The sequence below is a fragment of the Gossypium hirsutum genome, chromosome A11, assembly GCF_007990345.1.
Source record: "Gossypium hirsutum isolate 1008001.06 chromosome A11, Gossypium_hirsutum_v2.1, whole genome shotgun sequence".
Classification (NCBI taxonomy): Eukaryota; Viridiplantae; Streptophyta; class Magnoliopsida; order Malvales; family Malvaceae; genus Gossypium; species Gossypium hirsutum.
The window spans coordinates 6,972,301-6,994,404 of record NC_053434.1 but is presented as its reverse complement, the minus strand read 5'-3'; the positions used below and the strand labels follow the sequence as shown (position 1 = coordinate 6,994,404).

The 22,104-nt window shown below is 31.5% G+C and overlaps 1 protein-coding gene across 2 annotated transcripts; it reads right to left on the bottom strand.

The window, feature by feature from the left end:
* Positions 1-12,458: 12,458 nt before the first annotated feature.
* LOC107924693 (chorismate mutase 1, chloroplastic) lies at positions 12,459-16,935 on the bottom strand. 2 transcript variants are annotated; one of them, XR_005904782.1, is made up of 7 exons: positions 16,310-16,935; positions 15,559-15,784; positions 15,382-15,468; positions 13,673-13,816; positions 13,180-13,245; positions 12,850-12,942; positions 12,618-12,752 (listed from the first exon to the last, which is right to left on the bottom strand). XR_005904782.1 is itself a non-coding variant. In XM_016855246.2 (6 exons), exons 1-6 carry the CDS (start codon positions 16,498-16,500, stop codon positions 12,738-12,740), a joined length of 756 nt encoding a protein of 251 aa, XP_016710735.1. In that variant the 5' UTR covers positions 16,501-16,935; the 3' UTR covers positions 12,459-12,737. The 2 variants fall into 2 exon arrangements, 1 of the variants encoding a protein (XP_016710735.1); XM_016855246.2 differs by lacking the exon at positions 13,180-13,245 and having other exon boundaries at positions 12,459-12,752.
* Between the last annotated feature and the right edge of the window lie 5,169 nt (positions 16,936-22,104).

The following is a 22,104-nucleotide window of genomic DNA, read 5'->3' as shown; positions in this document are numbered from 1 at the left end:
TTAAAATGTATCAATCTCTTTCACGGTTTACATGAATCCAAGTTAAGATATTTATTATTGAAGTTAAAAAAGAGAGATTTTTTTATTAAAAAAAACTTGTTATTGAATAAGTTAATATAATAATAATAATTTATTAAAAAATAAAAGAGCTTTGTACAATCATGTCAATTATCAATCTTTTAAAAAGTTGTTAACCAGAAATAATTGGTTCTTTAAGCACTTTTTTTGAATAAGAATTGGAATTGACCAACCATAAATATTTTAGTAGTTTGAAATAGAAATCATTATATACCTATTAAACATGTACTATTATGGGAGGATAAACTAAAGTTTTGTACTTGAATCGAGTTGAGTTTGAATATTTTCAAGTTTGAGCTCAACTTGAAATTTAAAGTTTGATACTCGGCTTGAGTTCAGTTAAATATTTATTTTTAAACTCGAGCTCGGCTCGAGATATAATCAAGCTATTCTAGATCAAGCTCAATTAAGCTCATTTATCAATTTTTATATTTGAGCTTACATTGATAATTAAAATTATGGTTAATAATATATATTAAGGGCAATGACATAATTTGATAAAATAAAAATATGAAAAGCTCTATAAGGCTCGCGAGCTGTTCGAATCAAGTATTATTAAGCTTAAATTCAACTCGGTCAATAGCTTAATCTCAACTCGATAATTACTGAATCATATTCGAACTTTTTCAAGTCAATTTTAAGTAGCTTGTGAACATCAGTGTCTTATTTACACCCCTACTCCTGAATATGTATTTACTTTTGTCTCACAAAACAATTTAAACAGTTTGTCCTTTTGAAAATGAAATAATTAAGATGTCAGGTCTAAAAATACACTAGCACTCGGGCAACCTACGGTGATAAGGATGAGAAATTAAGGTGAGTTTCTGCATTTTGCTCCTGGGTGATGCGACCATAGCTCGAGAGATCACTTCCGAATCCATTGAGTTGCCACGAGGGCCTATAACTCGATCACGAGCTAAGAGATTTCAAGATGCATTAGCAAGCTATGTGAATCGAGCTTGGGGGAGAGCAAGTGGCCGAATTCAACATTCATGCATGGGATGGTCCAATTGACATTACTTGCAACTTATTGCAAGTTGAACTTAATTTTTAATAAACTCATCTTACTTTAATAAATGAGTTGCTAGACTTTATTCAACTCATCTTAGTTTAATTAATTAAGTGTTTTTGTTGAACTTCATTTAATAAGTGTTGCTCTTAATTAATCTAGTTCCTAGGATTACTTATTGATGCATGAGTTAAGTTTATTTAATAATGCTTCTTTAATTAACTAGTTGCTGGAATAATTGATGCATAGTTCATTTACATAAGTTAAGTATTAATGTGTGTTATGTTTAATAAGTGTTTACATGTGTTTAATAAGCTCATTTTAATGTGTTTATTGCAGGAGTCTTTTCAAATCATAACCGTTACAATTAAAGGCTGTTACAAATTAAATAAAGTGGCTTTTCAAGTCATTTTCGGTTACAAAGCAATGGGGCTATTATAAGAAGGGTTATACATCATTTAAAGGAGGTTTAAGGAGCATTATATCATCACCTTTTCCACCACCAGGCGTTTTTGCCATTTCAAAGGTCATTCCAAGCATTCAAACACCAATTAAGAAGCTGGTTAAGAGTTGGTGTCCATTCGGCTGACCAAGGGCTAACTCAAGAGTCATTTTCCAAGCAATTAAAGTCATTCATTCAGTTGAATTGAAGTGAATTCAAGGATAGAGTTATTTGGCTCAAGAATGTGAGAAGACTTGAGTTTAATTTCAGCTTTTAATTGGCACATTATGTTTATTGTTTGTGACCATTCGGCTAGCCTATTCTTACATTATAAATAGATGAAATCAGCCTTTATAAAGGGGCTTTTGCTGAATATATATGAAATATTTGAATTGTGAGTTATCTAATTCTCCTTGTTCTTACGGAATTGATTTGACTTATCAAGCTTAGCTTGTGGCGTCTATCCTTTCCTTGTTATTGAACTTATCATTTTCAAAGTGTGACGTTCATTTATACCGAGGTTTCTATCATCCTTGATAGTGGGTCGAGGTTTATCATATACCAAGGTTCCTATCATTCTTAATAGTAGGTAGAGGTCCTTTCTTTGTTGTTTGTTTTAAAACTTTTTTTCTTTCTTTCTTCAAACCTTTTATTTGTTTAAACCTTGTTTGTTTTGAAACGTTGAACTCTTACACAAATTCACGATTGGGCAACATTACGACTCGAATCATCCCAAGGAGAGTTCATATCACTAGGTGATGAATGATGATATACTGCTTGTATGAGTAGTTTGTGCATGAATAGGGTTGTAATGTCATGACAAGTTGATTTTTGTTACTTTACGATAGAGGATGTTAGATGCATATATTGCATGAGATCTTGGAAAAACCTCTACATGATAGATGAACTTAGGATGGGAAATAGGAAGTGAAGCATTAGTTACCGCATCGGGCGAAGGTCCAAACCTTGCGAAGGAAACACTATAGTGTTCGAGCTTTAAGGTTAGGTGATGTTAAAGAGGTAACGGGAAGAGGATTCGGGAAATGAAATAATAGAACGGTATTTACTGAAACGGTAATATCGACTAGTCATTCGGGGTGACATCGTGACGATGATATATAGCATAAGACCATGGATGAAAGAGACCATGGCAGTCTGGTATGTGGTACATAGCGTAAGACCATGAATGAAAGATTCCATGGCAGCATGGTACAAGGTAAAGGTAAATGGCGTAAGATCATGGATGGAAGATGCCATGGCGGCCAGGTACAAGGTGTAAGATCATAGATGAAAGATGTTATGGCAACCAGGTGTGAGAAAGACTATGGATGAAAGGCTCTATGACATCATAAGATAGTATGCCAAAATGACGAATCGATGTAAGACCATGGGGGAGAAGCCCTATGACATCCATAGAGGTAGACTGTCAGGATAGTAAATACGGGGTAATTTGTCAAGACTAAAGGAATAAGAGTCAAGAAAGGTGTAAGAGCTTAACTCGACTAAGGCAACCAATAGAATCCATCGGTATATAAGTACAGTCTTCTAGGACTTTAAACCTAGGCATTATGTTAAGCCCGACCATGGCGGCATAACATTATGACATTTCGAAAAGTCCATCAGGACTGTAAATGCTGAAGGTTTATCAAGATGAAAGACATGGGACCCCAACAGGGAAATTCACCATATAGAAGGTACGCCATGGGCTAAGACAGAAAGAGTAGTGTGAGTGATGTGTGGAAAACCCTATTGGTTTAACGTCAAGAGCCCTAGGTCAATAAAATGGGCCACTAACCTATTGAAGGGAGAAGTGGCGGTAAATGGCTGGTCGTTCGAAATAGATTGTCAACACAATATGATAATTTAAAGTAACATCAACTGACTAAGCGGAACCGGACCATAAAGATCCGTAGGTGAGGATCCACCAGGGGTGGGATAAGTCATTTGGCAACTGCGCAAACAACAAATCGCCAAAAATAGTAGAGAATGAATAGAAAGCTAGAAGTTGTAAGGGAAATGGAGAGACTACCTCAACTCCGATAAAATTTGTGATGTATCAAGAGGAGACAAAGAGTCAAAATCTATGCCCAAAACTTATTTAACATTTTCTTACAAATTGATTTTATTGTGTTTAGCAAATTCTCACTAAGTTCATCAGAACTTATGGATTTCATTGCTTAAATGAATGATAAAATGTGACAAGAGAATTAAGTGGAGGGACCAAGTCAGCCATCACCAGATTAGTGTAGCATAGTAGAATTTGTATGTGTATATAGAGTGACACTTGTAGAGGCCTCGTCTTAGGGGTTAATGCAACATATTTAGTTGAAGGAATAAACTTCGATTAGACTTTTTCTCTTATTGCTAGATTGGAGGCTATAAGGTTACTTTTAGCTATGGCCACACATTTGAACATTAAATTGTATCAATTGGCTATGAAGAGTGCATTTTTGAATGATTACTTAAAAAGAGGAAGTCTATATGGCTCAACCAAAACGAAAAGGCTTTGAAGACTTAGCACATCCAAACCATATCTATAGACTGGAGAAGGCTTTTTGTGGCCTAAAACAGGCTCTTAGGGCTTGGTAGAGAGGTTAACACGGTTTCTTCTAAGACTAGGTTATCAAAGAGGATCAGTTGATAAAACCTTGTTCACCAAGAAACATCAAGGCGACATTGACATATCATAGATTTATGTCGATGACATAATCTTTCGATTAACGTCAGTCAAAGCAAATGATGTGTTTGTGAAAATGATGTAAAATGAGTTTGAGGTGAGCCTTGTTGGGGAATTGTAATAATTCTTTGGTTTTTAGATTAAACAGCTTGAAGATGGAATGTTCTTTTCTCAAGAAAAGTATGTCAAGAACATTTTCAAAAGGTTTGGATTAAACTTTGCAAAGGCTTATTGGACACCTATGTCAAACTTAGTTTGGATGCTAAAGGAATGCCCACAAAAACAAACACTTTTTAAAGCATGATTGGAAGTTTATTGTATTTGACAACAAGTAGTCTAACATTAGCTTTGCTATGAATGTGTGTGCTAGGTTCCAATCCAAAGGAATCCCATGTCAAAGCAGTTAAGAGGGTGATTAGGTATGTCAGTGGCACCCTAGATTATAGCATTTGATTATCTGAAGATAGTGCTATGTCCTTGGTAGGCTACAGTGATGCAAATATGGCTTGAAATGTGGATAATTGAAAGAGCACATCAGGCGGTTACTTCTACTTTAATTCAAACTTAGTTTTTTACTACAATAATAAGCAACACTCTATCACACTTTTGATTTCGTGGTTGAAACTACCGGCACAGTTCCAAAACACTGTTTTAACCACAATTTTAATTTGCTAAGCAACTCTCTTGATTCTACAAAAAGTTTTTGAAACATTGAAGCAAACTCATAGTAAAAAAATAATTAAGACACAACTTTTTTTAGAAAAGAACTTTAATAATATATACAAAATATCTCTGAATTTAAATGGTGGTTCAATTAAAGTGTTTACTGAATCATTTTTTAGTTGGGTAATCTTTTTACTTCAAATAGTCTTCTTTTTTTTTTCTTTTTTTTTGTGATGCTTAACTATCTAGCCAATTTAACACTTGACATTTGGATATATGATATTAGATTAGGTACATGAGGCCTAACATCAAAAGTTAAGTTTTAGATTCTATCACCATTCTCGTAATAAAGTTTAAGCTTAGATATTGATTTAAAAAATCCTTCCAAGCAAGCTTCATACCAATAGCCATTTCAAAACCAAACTAAGTTTGGAGAAACTTGCTTTTGGCCTTCCTAAAGTGCAACACACTCCACTTTTTCTTTTAATTACTTTATATTTAATTCTGGCTTAGTTTAATAAACAAAAAAAATTGATTTGGAACATAATTATTTTATATAAACCCAGGAAAAAGTACAACAAACATAGTCTCGTATAGTGACTATTACAGGCAGGGGTGAAGGGGCCAGCAGACAAAGGGGCCGCGCTCTTTTTCTCTTTATTGAGATTGTCTTTAATCCATAGTGTTTTTCTTTTTTAAATAATAAAAATAATTTTATATCAATATTTATATATTTTTATGAGTGAAATTGAATAAAAATATAATTGTTAAATAGAAGGGACTAGATAAACTTTAACAAAAATATTTGTATAGGATCCAATCCTTAGGTGGTAAATTATATTTAAAAAAATGGATATTTATGTTAAATGAGAAATAAAGCAGTTGACTAGGTGTAGACATTGAATGTTTCATAAAAGTAAGAAGAGAACATGAAAGCATGTGAGCAACTACATCCAAAATATGCAAATTCAAGGAAGAAGCAATATATGAAAGAAAGTCTTTATCCAAATTCTAAAATGAGAGCCAGAAGAGGTCATTTTTAAGTGTATAATTGTTATACTCGTATGTACATATTCTGCCCTGGGAATGGAATTCACGTCATTATAGCTACTTGGTGTGAGGGCATAATTCATATATTTGTGTCCTTAATTTTGTTTATTTCCTATAACTGTAATTCATCCATAAGCATGTGTCCTAAAACAGATAGCCCACACATGAGAACTTTTGGATTAAGTCAACTACTATTTATGGAGCTTGATATGAGATAAATCATTACTTATGATTTTCCTTTTAAAGATAGTTATTTTAATTTTTTTTATTATAAAAAATATTTTATTTATATTTTATTTTAGTATTTTATCATATTATCTCTATGAAGTTAGGATGAAACTCCACTCTTATCATTTTTCGGAATTTAGGATAATGAATAGTTAATTCGGGTAATTAGTTACATGATTATTTTTTATTCTATAATTAGAACAAGATAGTATAATTTGATTGTGTCAAGTTGTTGAATTATGTTGTTAGAGTGAGTAATTTAATTTAAATTTATTAAGCAAGCCGGTTTGATTATTAGAGTTGAATCTTTTTAATTTACAAATTAATCATTTGATGAATTAAATCTTAAGAGTAGTTCTTAGGATTGTTCCTCTGAAAAAACTTATAACCTAGAGAAAGATTTGTAGTTTGAAGTTATTCTTCGATGGTTATAATCAACTCAACATTGAATAAGAAAATATCTAAAATATCCAATCAATTCCGATATCATGACTAACATTACACCTGAGGTTGAAATTTTCAACATATTAATTTGTTCTTCTTATTATTTTGAATTACTGTTATTTTGCATTTTATTTTTTTATTTATATTTATGATTTTTAAAATATTTAAAACTTTTTTTTCTTATTTTTCTCGCAAATAACTTGTTCATGCTTACAACTAAGTCTTCTTCACCACAAATTTAATTCATTTAATCCAATCTCTGTCAGATTCAATCATACTTCCCTAACTACAACTTTTTCAAATGAAATTAAAATAGATGGATTCCATGTCCATCATTTAAAGAGCATTGCTATAACAGTTTCAACAGTAGCCATCACATCAAGTTTAATTTCATTTAATGATCTCGTCTTTTTAGATTCATCAACACCCTAGATAATCACTTTCGACTCACGCCTTAAATTGAGCTTAAGATTGAACTCTACAAGAAGAAGATTATGACAAGAAAGGGGTCCATTCCAGGCCCTTTTCCAACCATAAACAGCCCTCATCCAAGAAGAACAGGACAAGCAAGACAAAAAGCATTGAAGCTCTACTATAGCATGTCCTTATCCAGTTACTAAACCAAGCAAACTCTCTACACTTCATATGGTGTGAGCCGTCTTCATTGTATTGTTTAATATTAATTGATAAAATATAAGTTCAATAAAACAATATTTGACTTTAAAAATTTTGAATTTAACTGTATTGTTTTTGAAAGTAATCTCATGCTATTAAGGGAGGGGAGATTGAGGCTTCCTTTGGTTCACCGTTTAAAGCCAGTGAGGTGCAGTTGGACTACCAACCTCACTGGGAAGCTGTTTGGTTGAGTGTTTCAGTGCAACCAAAATCAATTCTCACCACATTGATATTCCAAAAAATCAACTGGAGCTTGAGTCTTCTAATACTCGACTCGGTTAATTTTTTAGTTTAATTGAGAAATTTTGTTTAATTAGTAATATTGAAAATTTTCAACTCTAACTCAAGTTGGGGCTTGAGTAATCAAGGTTTAAATGGATAAAATGAGCATAATAATTGAGCTTCTTCTTTTTTTTTAATCTTGAAATCAACTCTAATTTTGAACATGCAAGTCAAATAAACTTGAGCTCACCTTTTTGAGTCTTCAATTCTAAATTTAATTTGAGTTTTAAGTTTTTTTTTATTGATTGAGTTGGAATATTTAATTTAAATTAAACGATGAAGTTGAATTTAAGTATAATATTAACATATTTTATATTTATTAATCCAAATTTATTTTAAAATTATATTTGCCCATATTATTTTTAATATTTTGAAAATATTTATTATTTAATAATTTAATATATTTTTATTTATTAAAATTATATATAAACAACTTAAGACTTTTTAAATATGTTTACATTATAATATTATATATTACTATACATTTAATCTTTATGTGTTCTAAATTACATAATATAATATATTGCAAACATAGAAAATGGGTTGAGCAAGTTGGGCTTGAGACTTGAATGCTTGAGTTTAAGCTCGACTCATATTTGAAATGAACTTAAATTTTTTTGTCTAAGCCTATGTTTCGAACATGATATTTTTATTTAAATTCCATTAAATTTTAGGTGAACTTTTGAATTTAGATAAATTATCTATCTATGAATAAGTCTAATTCGAATACACCCCTAACTCGAAAATATCTTAGAGACAATGGACCAAACTTCTTTCTTTCATGTGGAGTAGTATAAATACACATAAGACTACAAATAAAATTGGTTATAATTTGTATTAATATAGCTTGTTAAAAACTCAATTGTTGAATTAAAAATATAAAAAGAAGGTTGAAATCCGACCAAATGAGGTGACTAACGTATAAAACATGAAGTGAAAGAAAATAAAAATTTTAATTAAAAATTAATAGCATGCATTTGGTAGTCAATCTTAATTGTGGAAGAAAGAATGAGAGAAGAAAATTTTGACATTAGAGGGCACACGTGCACCCACGATTAATGCAACAAATATTTATAGATATATGAATAATTGAACAACAATAATTGCGCAAAACTTAGCTAGGCCTTCGGCACTGGAAATAATTGTAGAAAGGCAAATATATACACGTTGGTGAGAATCCTTATCACATGATTTCATGCATTCTATTATCAACTTTATAACTCCACTTTTTTTATTTTCTGTTGCTTCACTTTTTCAAGTACATTACACACACACATATATATATATTTTATATATTTAAGGTAAGTAATCTTTTATTAAAAGATAAATATATATAAATTATTCTAAAAAAATTTAGTTGTATAACATTGTTTTATACTCTTCAATTTTTATTATTTTGATCTTTAAAGAATCGATGTAAATAAATAAATTATATTATAAATGTATTAAATAATAATTTTATTTTGAACTTTCAAAAAGATAATTTTTATGTCATATTGAGTAATATTTTTCCTTTGATAGAAATATATCTAAAATAGTTTTCAACATGAAAGTCTTCATACTTCTAATTCAATGTGTAAGTTGAGTTATCTATTTAAAATAAACGACTCATTATGAAACAATATTTGAGCCTAAGGACAACCGATTGGAGAGATGATATTTCATGTTTAATTTAGATCATTTTCTAGTTAAGCTTTAATGAATGATGGGGTAATCTGATGACTTGCATTCCTTCAACTTATTGTAACAATTTAAGAAATAATAAGAAAATTTTAATATCAGCCCATATTCTAATTAAGTAATAATAGTTGTAACTCTAAAAATAAAATTATTTTATATAAAAATACTATTAATTAAAGAATAATAATATTGTTATTTTATATTAATAATATGTTATCATATTTATCTATATCTATAATATATATACAATATAAAGCATAAATTTAATGAAACTTTCAGACAAACCAATATACCTTATTCTTCTTCTTCTTCTTTTTTGGTAATTCTTTATATTAGTAATTTTATCACTTTTTTGCTATTTATAAGATTTATCATATATATAATTAAAAGTTTTGATTAAGTTAAAAGACTTTCCCTAAATGAATTTATATAACAATAAAAAATAAAGTATTATTTTTCAAAAGAAAAATATAATACTGATTTAACTTTAAATATCAGTTTTTAATTATTTATATAATTAATACCTCTATAACTCATATATAAAATTTTATAAATAATACATTTATATAACACAATAAAATATATTATATTAATTATGTGTTCATCAATGAAGTATAATAGATTATTTATTGATTATATTATTATAGTTGAAATTAAGGTTTTCATTTGCTGATAGCATTCCTTTCGCTACGAGTGCTATCCAAAAATGTAAACTGACGGTTATGAAATGTACTTTATTCTCATGGGTGAAAATTGAACTCTAAATCTCATGATTAAGGAATAAGTTAAGCAACTATCACACCGCACGATACCATATAATTATCATTTTAACATTTAATTTTATATATTATAAATAAATTATAAATCTATAATTATATATATAAATAAAATCAAAAAAACCGCCCAAAACCAACTGTCATGTTGCAATAGTGTTTCCAAGAAGCTGCAAATCTAAAAAATAAAATATGAAATGAATAAATCTAAAAAATGGATTTTTTTTTTTGAAAAAAGAAAGAAAGAATGCTGGGGAAATTGTTTGGATTTGGCGCCTCTCTCTCCCAGCGATCTTTGTCTTACTTTGTTAAACCTTTTGATACCTTTCATACAAAATGGCTACTTCAAATGATAAAGCTTTTGGTCTATTATACTAAAGAACTTGACTAGGTACCTTCCACCACCAACACTATGCTTTTTCTTTATTTATTCCTCAATTTCAATGTTTCAATCTTTATTTTTTTTTCTTGAGATTCCGCAAAAGAAGGTAGGACAAAACTTGAAAGTTATTAACTTATGATTTTATTCTTTAAGGAATGTTAATGCATTTATTTTTGGTTTTGGTAATAAAAAAAAAAAGAAAAAGAAAGAGAAATTAAAATAATGTAAAATTTGAGAATGTGATCTGTAATTTCTTTAAAAAAAAAAACATCTAACTACAAACTAATGTATATATTTGAGATAATTAAAATTTGACTCCAAAGTTGAATTAGGGAAAACTAAATTTGAGTATCTTTAACAGTTCATCTTTAATAGCTATGAAAATAAATAAACTTATTTTATTTTTAGACATATAAAAAAATTCTAATTTAAATTCAAAAATAAATATTCAAAATTTGAATTGAGAGTTGGTGTTTAACCCAACTGCAAGGGAACTAAAACTTGCTTAAAATTTGAAGGTATTGCGATAGCAATGATTAATACATTTGATTAGAGATAAGAGTGAATGGTTTTGGCATTTTCCTTTTGGTTTTTAGTTATTTTTATATGCTGTGTTAGATTGGATGATAATATTTAAAAGAATGGGGCTCAGAATTTGAAAACTTTAGTGACTCTAATCAGGAGTGTTGATTCATCCAAATTACTTAATCCAAGTGAAACCATTGAAACAAGAGGGAATGTGGTAAACAGGTATTGGTTAGGAGAAGAGCATTGGAAATTGGTGAAGATTTGGGGCTGTCTGGATTCATAATATATAAATAATAAAAAGGAAAAGCAAGGCCAGGCCAAGCACTTTGATGCTTCCTTCAATTGTCTCGCTTTATATTTGATATTTTAGGTATTTGGTCGTATAATTAAAATTTTTAAAATAATTAAAGTTCGTAAGATTTATTATTTTTTAAAAGTTTAATGATTGATTTAAAAATTGAGTAATTATTGATATAATTTATCTTTTAAAAATAAATTTTAAAATATCATTTCTTTTAAGTTTATAAATATTTTAAAATATCGATATTTAATTATCTTCCCATTAATAGAAACAACATTTCTAAGATAACCTTCTTTTGCTTCTTTGAGATCTTTATGAGAGCAGGGTTAGCCATCTTGCACTGCTCAAGAGCTTGGGTAGATACATATATCTGCAATTATTTAAAGGTGGTCAATTCAGACCATACCTTAATTTTAGTTTAAGATAAACTCTACTAAAAAGGTAATTATGAGATAAAAGACTTATTATATGTTCTTTTTAATTTATAAATACTTCCTCTTTCAAGAGATTGAAAAAAAAAAGTCAAAACGAAGTACCAACATTGTACTAAAATATGATCTCAAATGTAAATAATCTCTGCTTTAATGACTCTATGCATCCTTTACAATGTGATCCACTATCATTATATTGCTCTACATTTAGCGTAACTTAATAATTATAACAAATTCAAAATAATTGAATCATATCCAACAAAATAAAATTACTAATTGACACAAAAAAAATCTTTTATCATATGTGTAGTTCGTAGTCATACATATCCTTTCGAACATTTGTAGTTTTGATTGAAACATGGCTCTCCAAGTGTCTTAAATTTTCAGTTGGCTAACATGGTAAGACACCAATGCATTGTTCATCTCCAAATTACATCATTGTTTCCCCACATTGTCAATGGTGGTTTGGGATTTTGGTTCTGAAATTTTTGTCCAAAATTTTATTCCACCACATTCGTTAATTACAAATATATTTAAATGATTACATCAGTTTACAGTTAACGCTTCATTGCATATCAAAAAATTATTAAAAAGATGGAAATGTTTGAAAGTTGTATTCTTTAAAACTCTTCATCTCCCAAGTCCAACAATATGATGATCAGACTTTCATGATATGAACCTTTCTAATGGATTGATCCCTTGAAGTAAAAGCTTGTACTTGTACGGTTAATGTTTTCTGAATTCATGTTGCTGAACTTAGCCTTTTTTACTTGTCTCCAAACCGTGTAAACTTCAACACGAGGCTAAGATAATAATTTGCCCTCTCAAAGTCTCTTGCATATTTCAGAATTTCGATAGCTTTGTGTTGATAGTTTTGGAGATTATATCCGAATCAAAGGGCTAAATAATAACATGGTAAATGTTAATTTGTTTCGACAACTCAGATTTAATAGGAGAATAATATTGAGGAGAAAAAATCTGATCAGCATCCTTCATGTTCATATTATCCGGCACTACTTGTCCGTAAGTTCTGGCTTTCATTTCTACTCTTTTCTTGATCGCTTCTTCCACAGACGGATATGTGAGCAACTTCATCAGCCAATCCCTTCCTGCAAAAATAAAATAAAATTTAAGAACAAATAATGAGAACGCAATTCAATAAAGGTTTCAATGAACTGTTCTTTAAATAAAACTGATAAATAATACCTGTTCTCTAATTGCAGCTCGATAAGCATCCGGAGATGCCTGGTATTTACATTCTGCCACAAATTTTCCATAATGCATTCTCTTCGAAAGAGCCTGCAGTCACACATAATGTTAAGCATCCAGCGGTTCCCAGAACATCAAGTTGTTGGAGTACAATAACCAGTTCGATGGAAGAACTAATCAGAACAACAGGTATCTACACATGACATGAAAACCTTATTCGACCAACAAAGCACATACATTCGAGAATCAGCCTCAAAATTGGATAACATAGTCATCAATGGTTCACACTTAAAGAAATACAAATGGAGTAAACTCCTACAGTAAGACCTGAGTTTATGTTGCTCCGAGTCTTCATTTTTCTTGAAGTATCTATGTCCATAACCTGATACATATCTGGACATGGATATGAGGATAGATCTCCAATGACTCAAAATATATGGAAATCTTTGAAACAAGTTAAACATACCGACGTCAGACAAATACATTGTTTAGTTACTAAAGATCAACTCTCCATGATTTAGTGCCCAATATAAACCAAGAAGACTAGTTTTGCAGGTGAATTAATATACAATTTGCTGTCAATTTCAAGCAATGAAAAAAGAGCAATGCTACGAAACTCCCCGAGTCGGAGCATATGTTATTGGCAGTTAGAGAAAGTCTTGGTCCCACCTCATCCTTTGAAAAGCAAGAATGATAGACATAATGCCAAGTCAGTCACCATTTTAGACAAAGGCATGTAAGGTGGCATATTATGGGCATGTGAAAAAGCGAGCAGAAACTGAAATGGAAATGCAATCGAAACTTGTCTTAAAATATTTACCTGCAAACATACAGTGTCACAAACGGCAGTAGATCCACAATTCCCATCATCTCCTGCCTTTACTAATCTGGGAATAAGATTTCTGAAGTACATTTGCCACACTTTTGGATTTATGTTTATTGAATCAGCAGCGGGATGTAGTACCTGTTTGATTGTCAGAAAAAAAAAGGCTCCAGTAAGAAGTTAAAAACTTAGCAGTCGCCGCATAAAATTCTGAGTGTCAAAAAATGTATAAATATTAATAATGTTGTGCGAATAAGATTAAAGAGAGTAAATTATTGTACTAAAAAATACACTAGGTTCAATTTCTAAAAAAAAAATTATTGGAGAAAATGGTAACTTCCTAGATAGAATCTCCCTTCAATGTAATTTAATAGCCCAAACACTATTGAATATATTTCACTGCAAAAGATACAAAGTGAAAAATTACAAATACAAAGAGAAAAAGATTGTTTTGGGATTCTATCTCCAGTAAATTTTCATATCTTCAACCTCCTTGCAAAATAACATTTGATAGTGCCTTCAAAATTCAAACTTCAAGATTTAACACTGATCAAGTCCAAACATAGTATATTTGAAGGAATCTCAATTGAAATTTTCTGGATCTTTACGTCACCTTCTTGGATCTCTCATACAAAATAATATCAGACATCAATGTGCTTCGTCTTTGCATGATAAATTTGATTTTTTGTTAATTGAATAGCACTCTGACTATCGCAATGCACTTTTTAAAATATTTCTATTTAATTTCCAGTTCACCAAGCAACCCTTGAAGCCAGTTTGCCTCTTTTACGGCCTCTGTGATTTCCATATACTTCGCTTCTATCGTAGATAAGGCAACTGTTGACTATAAAGTAGAATTCCAACTAACTAGTGTATTTGCAACAGTAAACACATAACTAGTAGTTGACCGTCATTGTCCAGATCACCAGCATAATCTGGATTAATAATATATTACAAAATCCATTGTATTATGGATATATTGCAAAATCTATTTCATAGCTTCCCAATGCTCCTTTCTTGGATCATGCATATATTCTCTTTCTGTATCATTCTTTAGCGACATAGAGACATTAACCTTGAAATGATGAGCAAGAGGAGGGCTAATAGGTTTTGACTTTTCAGTCATGCCAAAACGCTTTAACTCGGATATTGTTTTTAGTCAAACAACGCCTCTTCAAGCTTTTATCTCATTATAATAAATAGGACGATAGCATTACTCAGCATAAGAATTTAAATGTTGTATTCTCATGATGACAAGAGGAGCATCATTCATCACCAAAATGGTAGTAGGAATCTACAAAGACCCTCCAAATATGGAAAATCTTTTTAAAAAGTTTAAGCATACTAATGTTGAACATGTAATCATATCAGACACACACTGTGTCACCCAAGTTTGAGTAACATAGATGATAAGGGTTATAGAGAAGAACTCCCTAGTCTTTCAAGAGGCTACCTAAAACTGATTTCCTAGCGAAAAACTACGTTTTTCCATGAATTATCATTTTACCCTGTCAAATATGAATCTAAGACAGACCTCAACATATTCCATCCCTTTACAGCTAGAGTGATGGCAGTAACAAATACTTAGAAGTTCAAATAAAATACAGAATACGAGAATTTGGACGTATGGAGCAATGAACAAAAGTCCAAGGCCACTGCAAAAGAGCGAAAAAAGTAATGCCTACTATCCGGTCCTATTATTTTACCTGTGGATATTGCAAAGGTGGCAACAAGGGCTCAGGTAATTCATCAGGGAAGAAAGGATGCTCATCCGGGCTCCTGTACCTGCCAACCTAACATGCAATTAAAGGGTTTATGAGAAAAGCAACGTGGATTTTGCTACACGTATCTCCTTTCTCCCTATGATTATTGACTATAAATACCTTGGCATGAAGCTTTTCGCTTTCTCTAAGCATATATTCAACTAAGGAGCCATGGAACCCATCCATTGAAAAGGCATCAGGGTCATATGTATCCTTATTATAACAATATTGAGCTCTCTCTAGAAGGCTAAATATAATGCTGTCCTCTTGTCGAATTAACGAGTACCTCACTGCCTCGAGGGTCAAGTTCTCGCTCTTATCCACCCTTGGCTTGATTCTTGTTGATCTAAAGAGATGTTACCATAACATTAAGTTATCAAAAACCTTTATCAAATGTCAAAAAGAAATCAGCTACTGCACCATGGAAACACCAACGGATTAAAAAAAGATTCAGAAAGTGTTTTCCACAATGTTGGCCAGAGCACTCAAATTGGAGCTCTCCAGAAGGGGGGAAAAGTAATTGATTCAGTAGTGACATGATAAAGGTATAAAATCCATTCCAAAATAAATTTTAAAAAATTCAGTGAGAAAAAAGGAATTCAGACATTAATCAGCCAGGAAAACATTTTCTTGCCAAACATCAGAATAACAATTAAATTACAAGATTCCAGGAATCCTAACAATGGAATTATAAACAACTGAAGCATTGAAACGAACGCAATTATAAAGTAAGGTCAGCGAAGTCCACAGTCAAGCACAACCAAAGCAAAAGAACAGAGAAAAAATAAAGAAAGAATAAATTTTCAACAATCAAAAACCTGAATTGGAGTTTTGAACAAAAGAAGAGGCAAAAGGGAGGATAGTTTTATACCCAATAGACTTGGTGGAAGCATGAATAGATTGAATGGCTGTCTTTGACAACCTTGCAGAGCAATGGAGCTTAAAGATGGGAAATTCCCTGGTTTGTGAAGTTAAAGGAAAACTGGGTCTTGAAAGTTCGGTGGTTCCGTTAACAGAAAACGAAGCTGGAGAAGAAGAAGCTATGAACAACTTAGCTTCCATTGATGCTACACAGAAAGACCTTTTCCAAAGAAATAGAAACACTAAAGAATGCCAAAGTTTGAAGCTTTGAAACAATGAATCACTGCGAAAATTGAAAAAAGACAAAGGTACGTATATGTGAATAAAAAAAAGTAAAAAAGACTGGAAGGATACGTATATGTGAATAAAAAAAAGTAAAAAAGACTGGTTCGTGGGTTCCTTGTGGTCGGTGAGTTAGGTGGTGGAAACTGAAAACAGAAAACAGGGGTTGGTGGAGTATGTATGAGAAGCCAATAAAAAATATGAAACTTCAAAACAATGAATCACTGAGAAAGTTGAAAAAAATCCAAAGGATATGTATACGAAAAAGTAAAAAAAAGAAATTATAAAAAAGGAAAAAGGACCTGTTTCGCGGGTTCCTTGCGGTGGTGGTGGAGTTGGTGATTGGTGGATGAGAATCCACTAAAAAATCAAAGCTTCTTTAATATAAATAATAGAATGTATGTGCATTAAAGGAATTTTTGCTTCATTCCTAAAAGTAAAACAAAGAGTCGTCCAAAACTAAAATTACTTGACTTAATGGTCCCCTATTAGTATGGTCCCAAGCTTCTCACTTTTGCAGAGTTCAAAAGATGCTTTAAACTTGTTGAAACTAAGTTATTTATTTATTTACTAATTTATTTTATTAAATTTATGGGATTGATATTTTTCTTAAAAATATTTATTTCAATTTATCATAATAAAGTGTTTTTTTATTAAACAATTCTTTTATACTTTTCATATCATTCAATATCTTTCAATATTTGTATAATAGTTACAGTCATCTTTATCTTTAGTACTTTCATTTACCCCTATTAACATAACTCAGACTTGGACGGATACACAAATCCAACCCACACACCGGGATAGCATACAGTGTTTCATCGGCCGGAGCCAGAATACACCATAACGGTAATGGTAACGGTAACAGTAACAGTAACAGTAACAGTCACAGTCAGGTACAGAGTACGTCTTCGGAACGAATCCGAAACAGTCACAGTAGTCGACACATATAGTGTCTCATCGACACACAGTCGAAATATCCCTGAACACTTCCAATCCTATGGCATGCCAACTATATTCGACTAGCCCAATACAGTTGATAGGGATTTCAAAACTTTCAAATTTTCAGTTTCATTTCAATACACTTTTCCATATCAATGGACATGCAATTCAATTTCAATACAATATACTTTTTTTTTTAAAAATTTCATTCAATATTCACATACTATTCACATATTCAATTCAATATCAATAATCACTAATAATTCATGAATTTTTATTCAATTCAAGACCATAATAATAATATTTACCATTCATATTAAATAATAAATTCAACAAATAATTATTAAATTCAGTTTATAGAAATACAAACCGAATTTCTCGAATTTACTCAATATCCTCGTTCACTTTCTCCTTTTCCTTTTTTGATGATGTTTCTGGTGCTACGTTGGCTACATAAAATTTAACATTTAAAATTATCAATATATATTATTTAACAACACATTCTTTAATTTCCATGTAACTTTTACTAAAATTCCAATTTAGTCCTTCCACCATAACCATTCTTTTTCTTCAAAATAAATCCTATATTTTCATTCAATTATCATTTTAAACTATCCCAACTCTTAAATTTCAACATAAAACACTAATTATAACATCTTCTCAATTCAATCCCTATTATTGCAAGACCTATATTTTCTTTCACAATTTAATCATTCTCCCACTTCTAATTTGAATTTCCATCAAATTAACACTTAATTCTTCCATTTATTCAACTTAATTAACATCTAAAAATTCAATAACTTTCTAAATTTCAATATAACTCAAGTAGTATTCTTTCCTAGAATTTCATAGACATCAAAATTATAAGAAAGGGGATCAAATTGACTTACCAATCAAGCTTGAAACTCTAAAACCCTAAATATTCCTTTTCTTCACGATACAATCATGCTCATCAATGCTAAAATTCTCTGTTGTACCATTCTGTACCGTCTCCCTCTTCTTCATTAACTTTACAGCTTCTAACTGTACTGTTCTGATTTGATCAAACATTACTGGTTTTACTCTCAATTCAGCCAAAATACTTCCATCATCAACAATACTGAGCTGTGCAAACATTGCTCTCAACTCAGTTGCAGCCTTCCTACTTAATGCATCAGCTACCACATTAGCTTTACCCGGATGATAGTCAATAACACAATTATAATCTTTTAAAAGTTCTATCCACCGACACTGTCTCAAATTCAATTCTTTCTGTGACAGAAAATACTTGAGACTTTATTATCAGTGTAGATATAGCATTTCTCACCATATAGATAATGTCTCCAAATCTTTAGAGCAAAAATCACCGTTGCTAATTCCAGATCATGAGTCGGATAATTACGTTCATGGGGTTTTAATTGTCGCGAAGCATAAGCAATTACCTTTCCGTTTTGCATCAGTACACACCCAAGACCATTTAAAGAAGCATCATTGTACACAACGAAATCTTTTCCCGACTCTGGCAAAGTTAATACTAGTGCCTCTGTCAACATTTGCTTCAACGTTTCAAAACTTTTCTGACACTGCTCACTCCAAACAAATGGAACATTCTTTTGTAGTAATTTTGTCATCGGTAAAGCTATTTTTGAAAATCCATTCACAAACCTTCCATAATATCCTGCCAAACCAAGGAAACTACGTACCTCTGACACATTTCTGGGAATTTTCCACTGAAGTATGGCTTCAATTTTCTTTAGATCTACTCTTATCTCATCTGCTGATACTACATGACCAAGGAATACAACCTCTGTTAACTAAAATTTACACTTACTCAATTTCCCATATAATTGTTTCTCTCGCAATATTTGCAAAACAATTCGAATATGCTGTTCATGTTCAGATTCAGACTTCGAGTATACCAAGATGTCATCAATAAAAACCACTACGAACTGATCCAAATACGGTTGAAAAATCTGATTCATAAGATCCATAAAAGCAGTCGGAGCATTTGTTAACCCAAATGGCATCACCAAAAATTCATAATGTCCATACCGTGTACGGAATGTTGTCTTCGGTACATCACTATCCTTTACCTTCAGCTGTAATATCCCGATCTCAAATTAATTTTTAAAAATACAGAAGCTCCTTTTAATTGATCAAATAAATCATCAATGCGAGGTAATGTGTATTTATTCTTAGCAGTCACATTGTTCAACTGTCGGTAATCAATACACAACCGCATCGAACCATCTTTCTTTTTAATGAATAACACTGAAGCTCCTCACAGTGACGTACTAGGTTGTATAAACCTTCGGTCCAGTAAGTTTTGTAATTGTACCTTCAGCTCCTTCAACTCAGTAGGTGACATTCGATATGGAGGTATTGGCACTAGATCTGTACCCGAGTATACTTCAATCGTAAATTCAACTTCTCGATCAGAAGGTAATCCAGGTAATTCTTCAGGAAACACATCAGGAAATTTACATACAGTCCGAATTTTACTGCACTGACTCTTAGCTGAATCGGAGTTAATAACATAGGCTAAAAAAGTAGCACATCCTTGGTAAAGAAGCTTACTAGCTTTAACTGCAGAAATGATTCGAGCTGAACCACTAGTCCTTATACCATTTACTTCAATCCGTTTTCCATCTTCATTTTGAATAGTAAATTTTTTTTATAACAGTCCAAAATTACTCCATATTCTGACAACCAGTCAATACCCAATATAATGTCAAAATCGCCAAATGGCATAATCAGCAGATCAACAGAAAAGATTCTATCCTGAATCATTAACGGACATATTCGACATATTTGATTTACTAACACAGTTTTCGCCAATAGACTAAACACTTCTATCGTTATTCTAGACAATTCAGATTTTAAATTTCCCATCTCAACTAGTTTTGTATTAACATAGGAATGCGACGATCCTGGATCTATTAAAGTATATACGGGTTCTAAATGTAACAAGAATATACCTGTCACTACATCACGAGCATCCCCCTCATCTCGAGTTCTTACAACATATGCTCGGGCCGGAACTTTTACTTCGGATTGTTAGGTAGCATTTTCACTAGTTCTTTTAGTACCTCATCTAGCAACTGGACCACTTTGGCCAGATCCTCGACCTCTAGAAGCAGATTCAGATCTTTGTGATACCATTGGTGCTGCATTACCAATCTTCGAGCAATCTTTAACAAAATGATCAATGGATCTACATCGGAAGCAACCCCCAGTTAACCTTCTACATTCTTATCTATGTCTATTTCCACAATACTCACATTCTAGAATTTCAGTATTCTGAGCTGGGCTTCTGATACTACCAGTAGATACAGTAGTTTGTCTCTTTCGACTTCTGTCTCCTCTTTCTGATCTTGAACTAAATCTTCCACCACCGCGAGATTCCCTCGATCGTTTGAATTGCTGATTTGAACTCGCAATTCCAGGACGTTTTTCACTGAATGAACAGTTTCATACTTTTTACTCTTCCCCAGTACTTGCTCAATCATTTTAGTTCTTTCTATTAGATCTGCAAACTCTATAATCCGTAGAGGCATCAATTGCAGTTGAAATTCATCTCGCAGTCCTCTTAGAAATCGTTTGCATCTGTCAGTTTCAGTCGGTACAAATTCAGTTGCATATCTTGTAACGTCCCCCTACCCGAGACTGTCGCCGGAGTCGAGCAGGAGACATTACAAAACTTATCTTAGCACTTAAACAGTTTTCGTAGTAAACTATCCATCTGCGTCACGGTCGCTAAAAAAATCATATCTCGAGTTACAAAACTCGAAATCTAATTCCGTAAATTTTCCTTGAAACTATACTCATATATCTACTTACTAAATATTTTCTAGAATTTTTGGTCAGGTCAATTAGTACAGTTTATTAGAAAAATTCTCCCCTGTTTCAGGGTTCGGCTACTCTGACCCTTGTGCACTACGAATCAAATTTATTCTTGTATAGAAATCCAATGACTATGCCATTTGTTTCAATTAAAAATAGACTCAATAAAGAATCCATACATATAAAGTTTGAGTCCTAATTATTAATACACAATTTATGGTGAATTTCTAAAGTCAGAATAGGGAATCCAGAAATTGTTCTAACCCTATTTCACCAAAACATAAATATCTCATAAAATACAACTCTTTTACCTATTTTATTTCTTCCATATGAAAATAGATTCATTAAGATTCAATTACATATTTTATTCATAATCTAATTCACGTTCTACTATTTTTGGTATATTTTCAAAGTTGGACTACCGCTACTGTCCAAATCTGTTTTAGTATAAAATGTTGATAACTAAGTTTATAACATCTTCATTTCTTCTCTCTACAATATTTACCAACACTTCCTCTTATTACTCTTCACTAACATATCAAAACATACCATACTTAAGGTTTTGATAACATTTACAAAACATACTAAAATATCACTTAACAACTTAGATACTTTCAAAATGACCAAAAGACATCCTAGGTACAATGCCATTTTCCAAAAAGATAGAAACTTCACCAATTTGAGTTTGGGGATCGGCTTGTATGCTGAGTCCTTATACTTTCGTACCTAGCCTGCGTACGGAAACAAACCGTACGCTGA

Coding starts and splice junctions, on each gene's coding strand:
- LOC107924693 (XM_016855246.2), bottom strand. CDS start 16,500: ATGGAAGCTAAGTTGTTCATAGCTTCTTCTTCTCCAGCTTCGTTTTCT. Junction 13,817..15,381: donor CACCTTTGCAATATCCACAG/GTAAAATAATAG, acceptor ACAATCAAACAG/GTACTACATCCCGCTGCTGA. Junction 12,943..13,672: donor GTGACACTGTATGTTTGCAG/GTAAATATTTTA, acceptor GTGTGACTGCAG/GCTCTTTCGAAGAGAATGCA.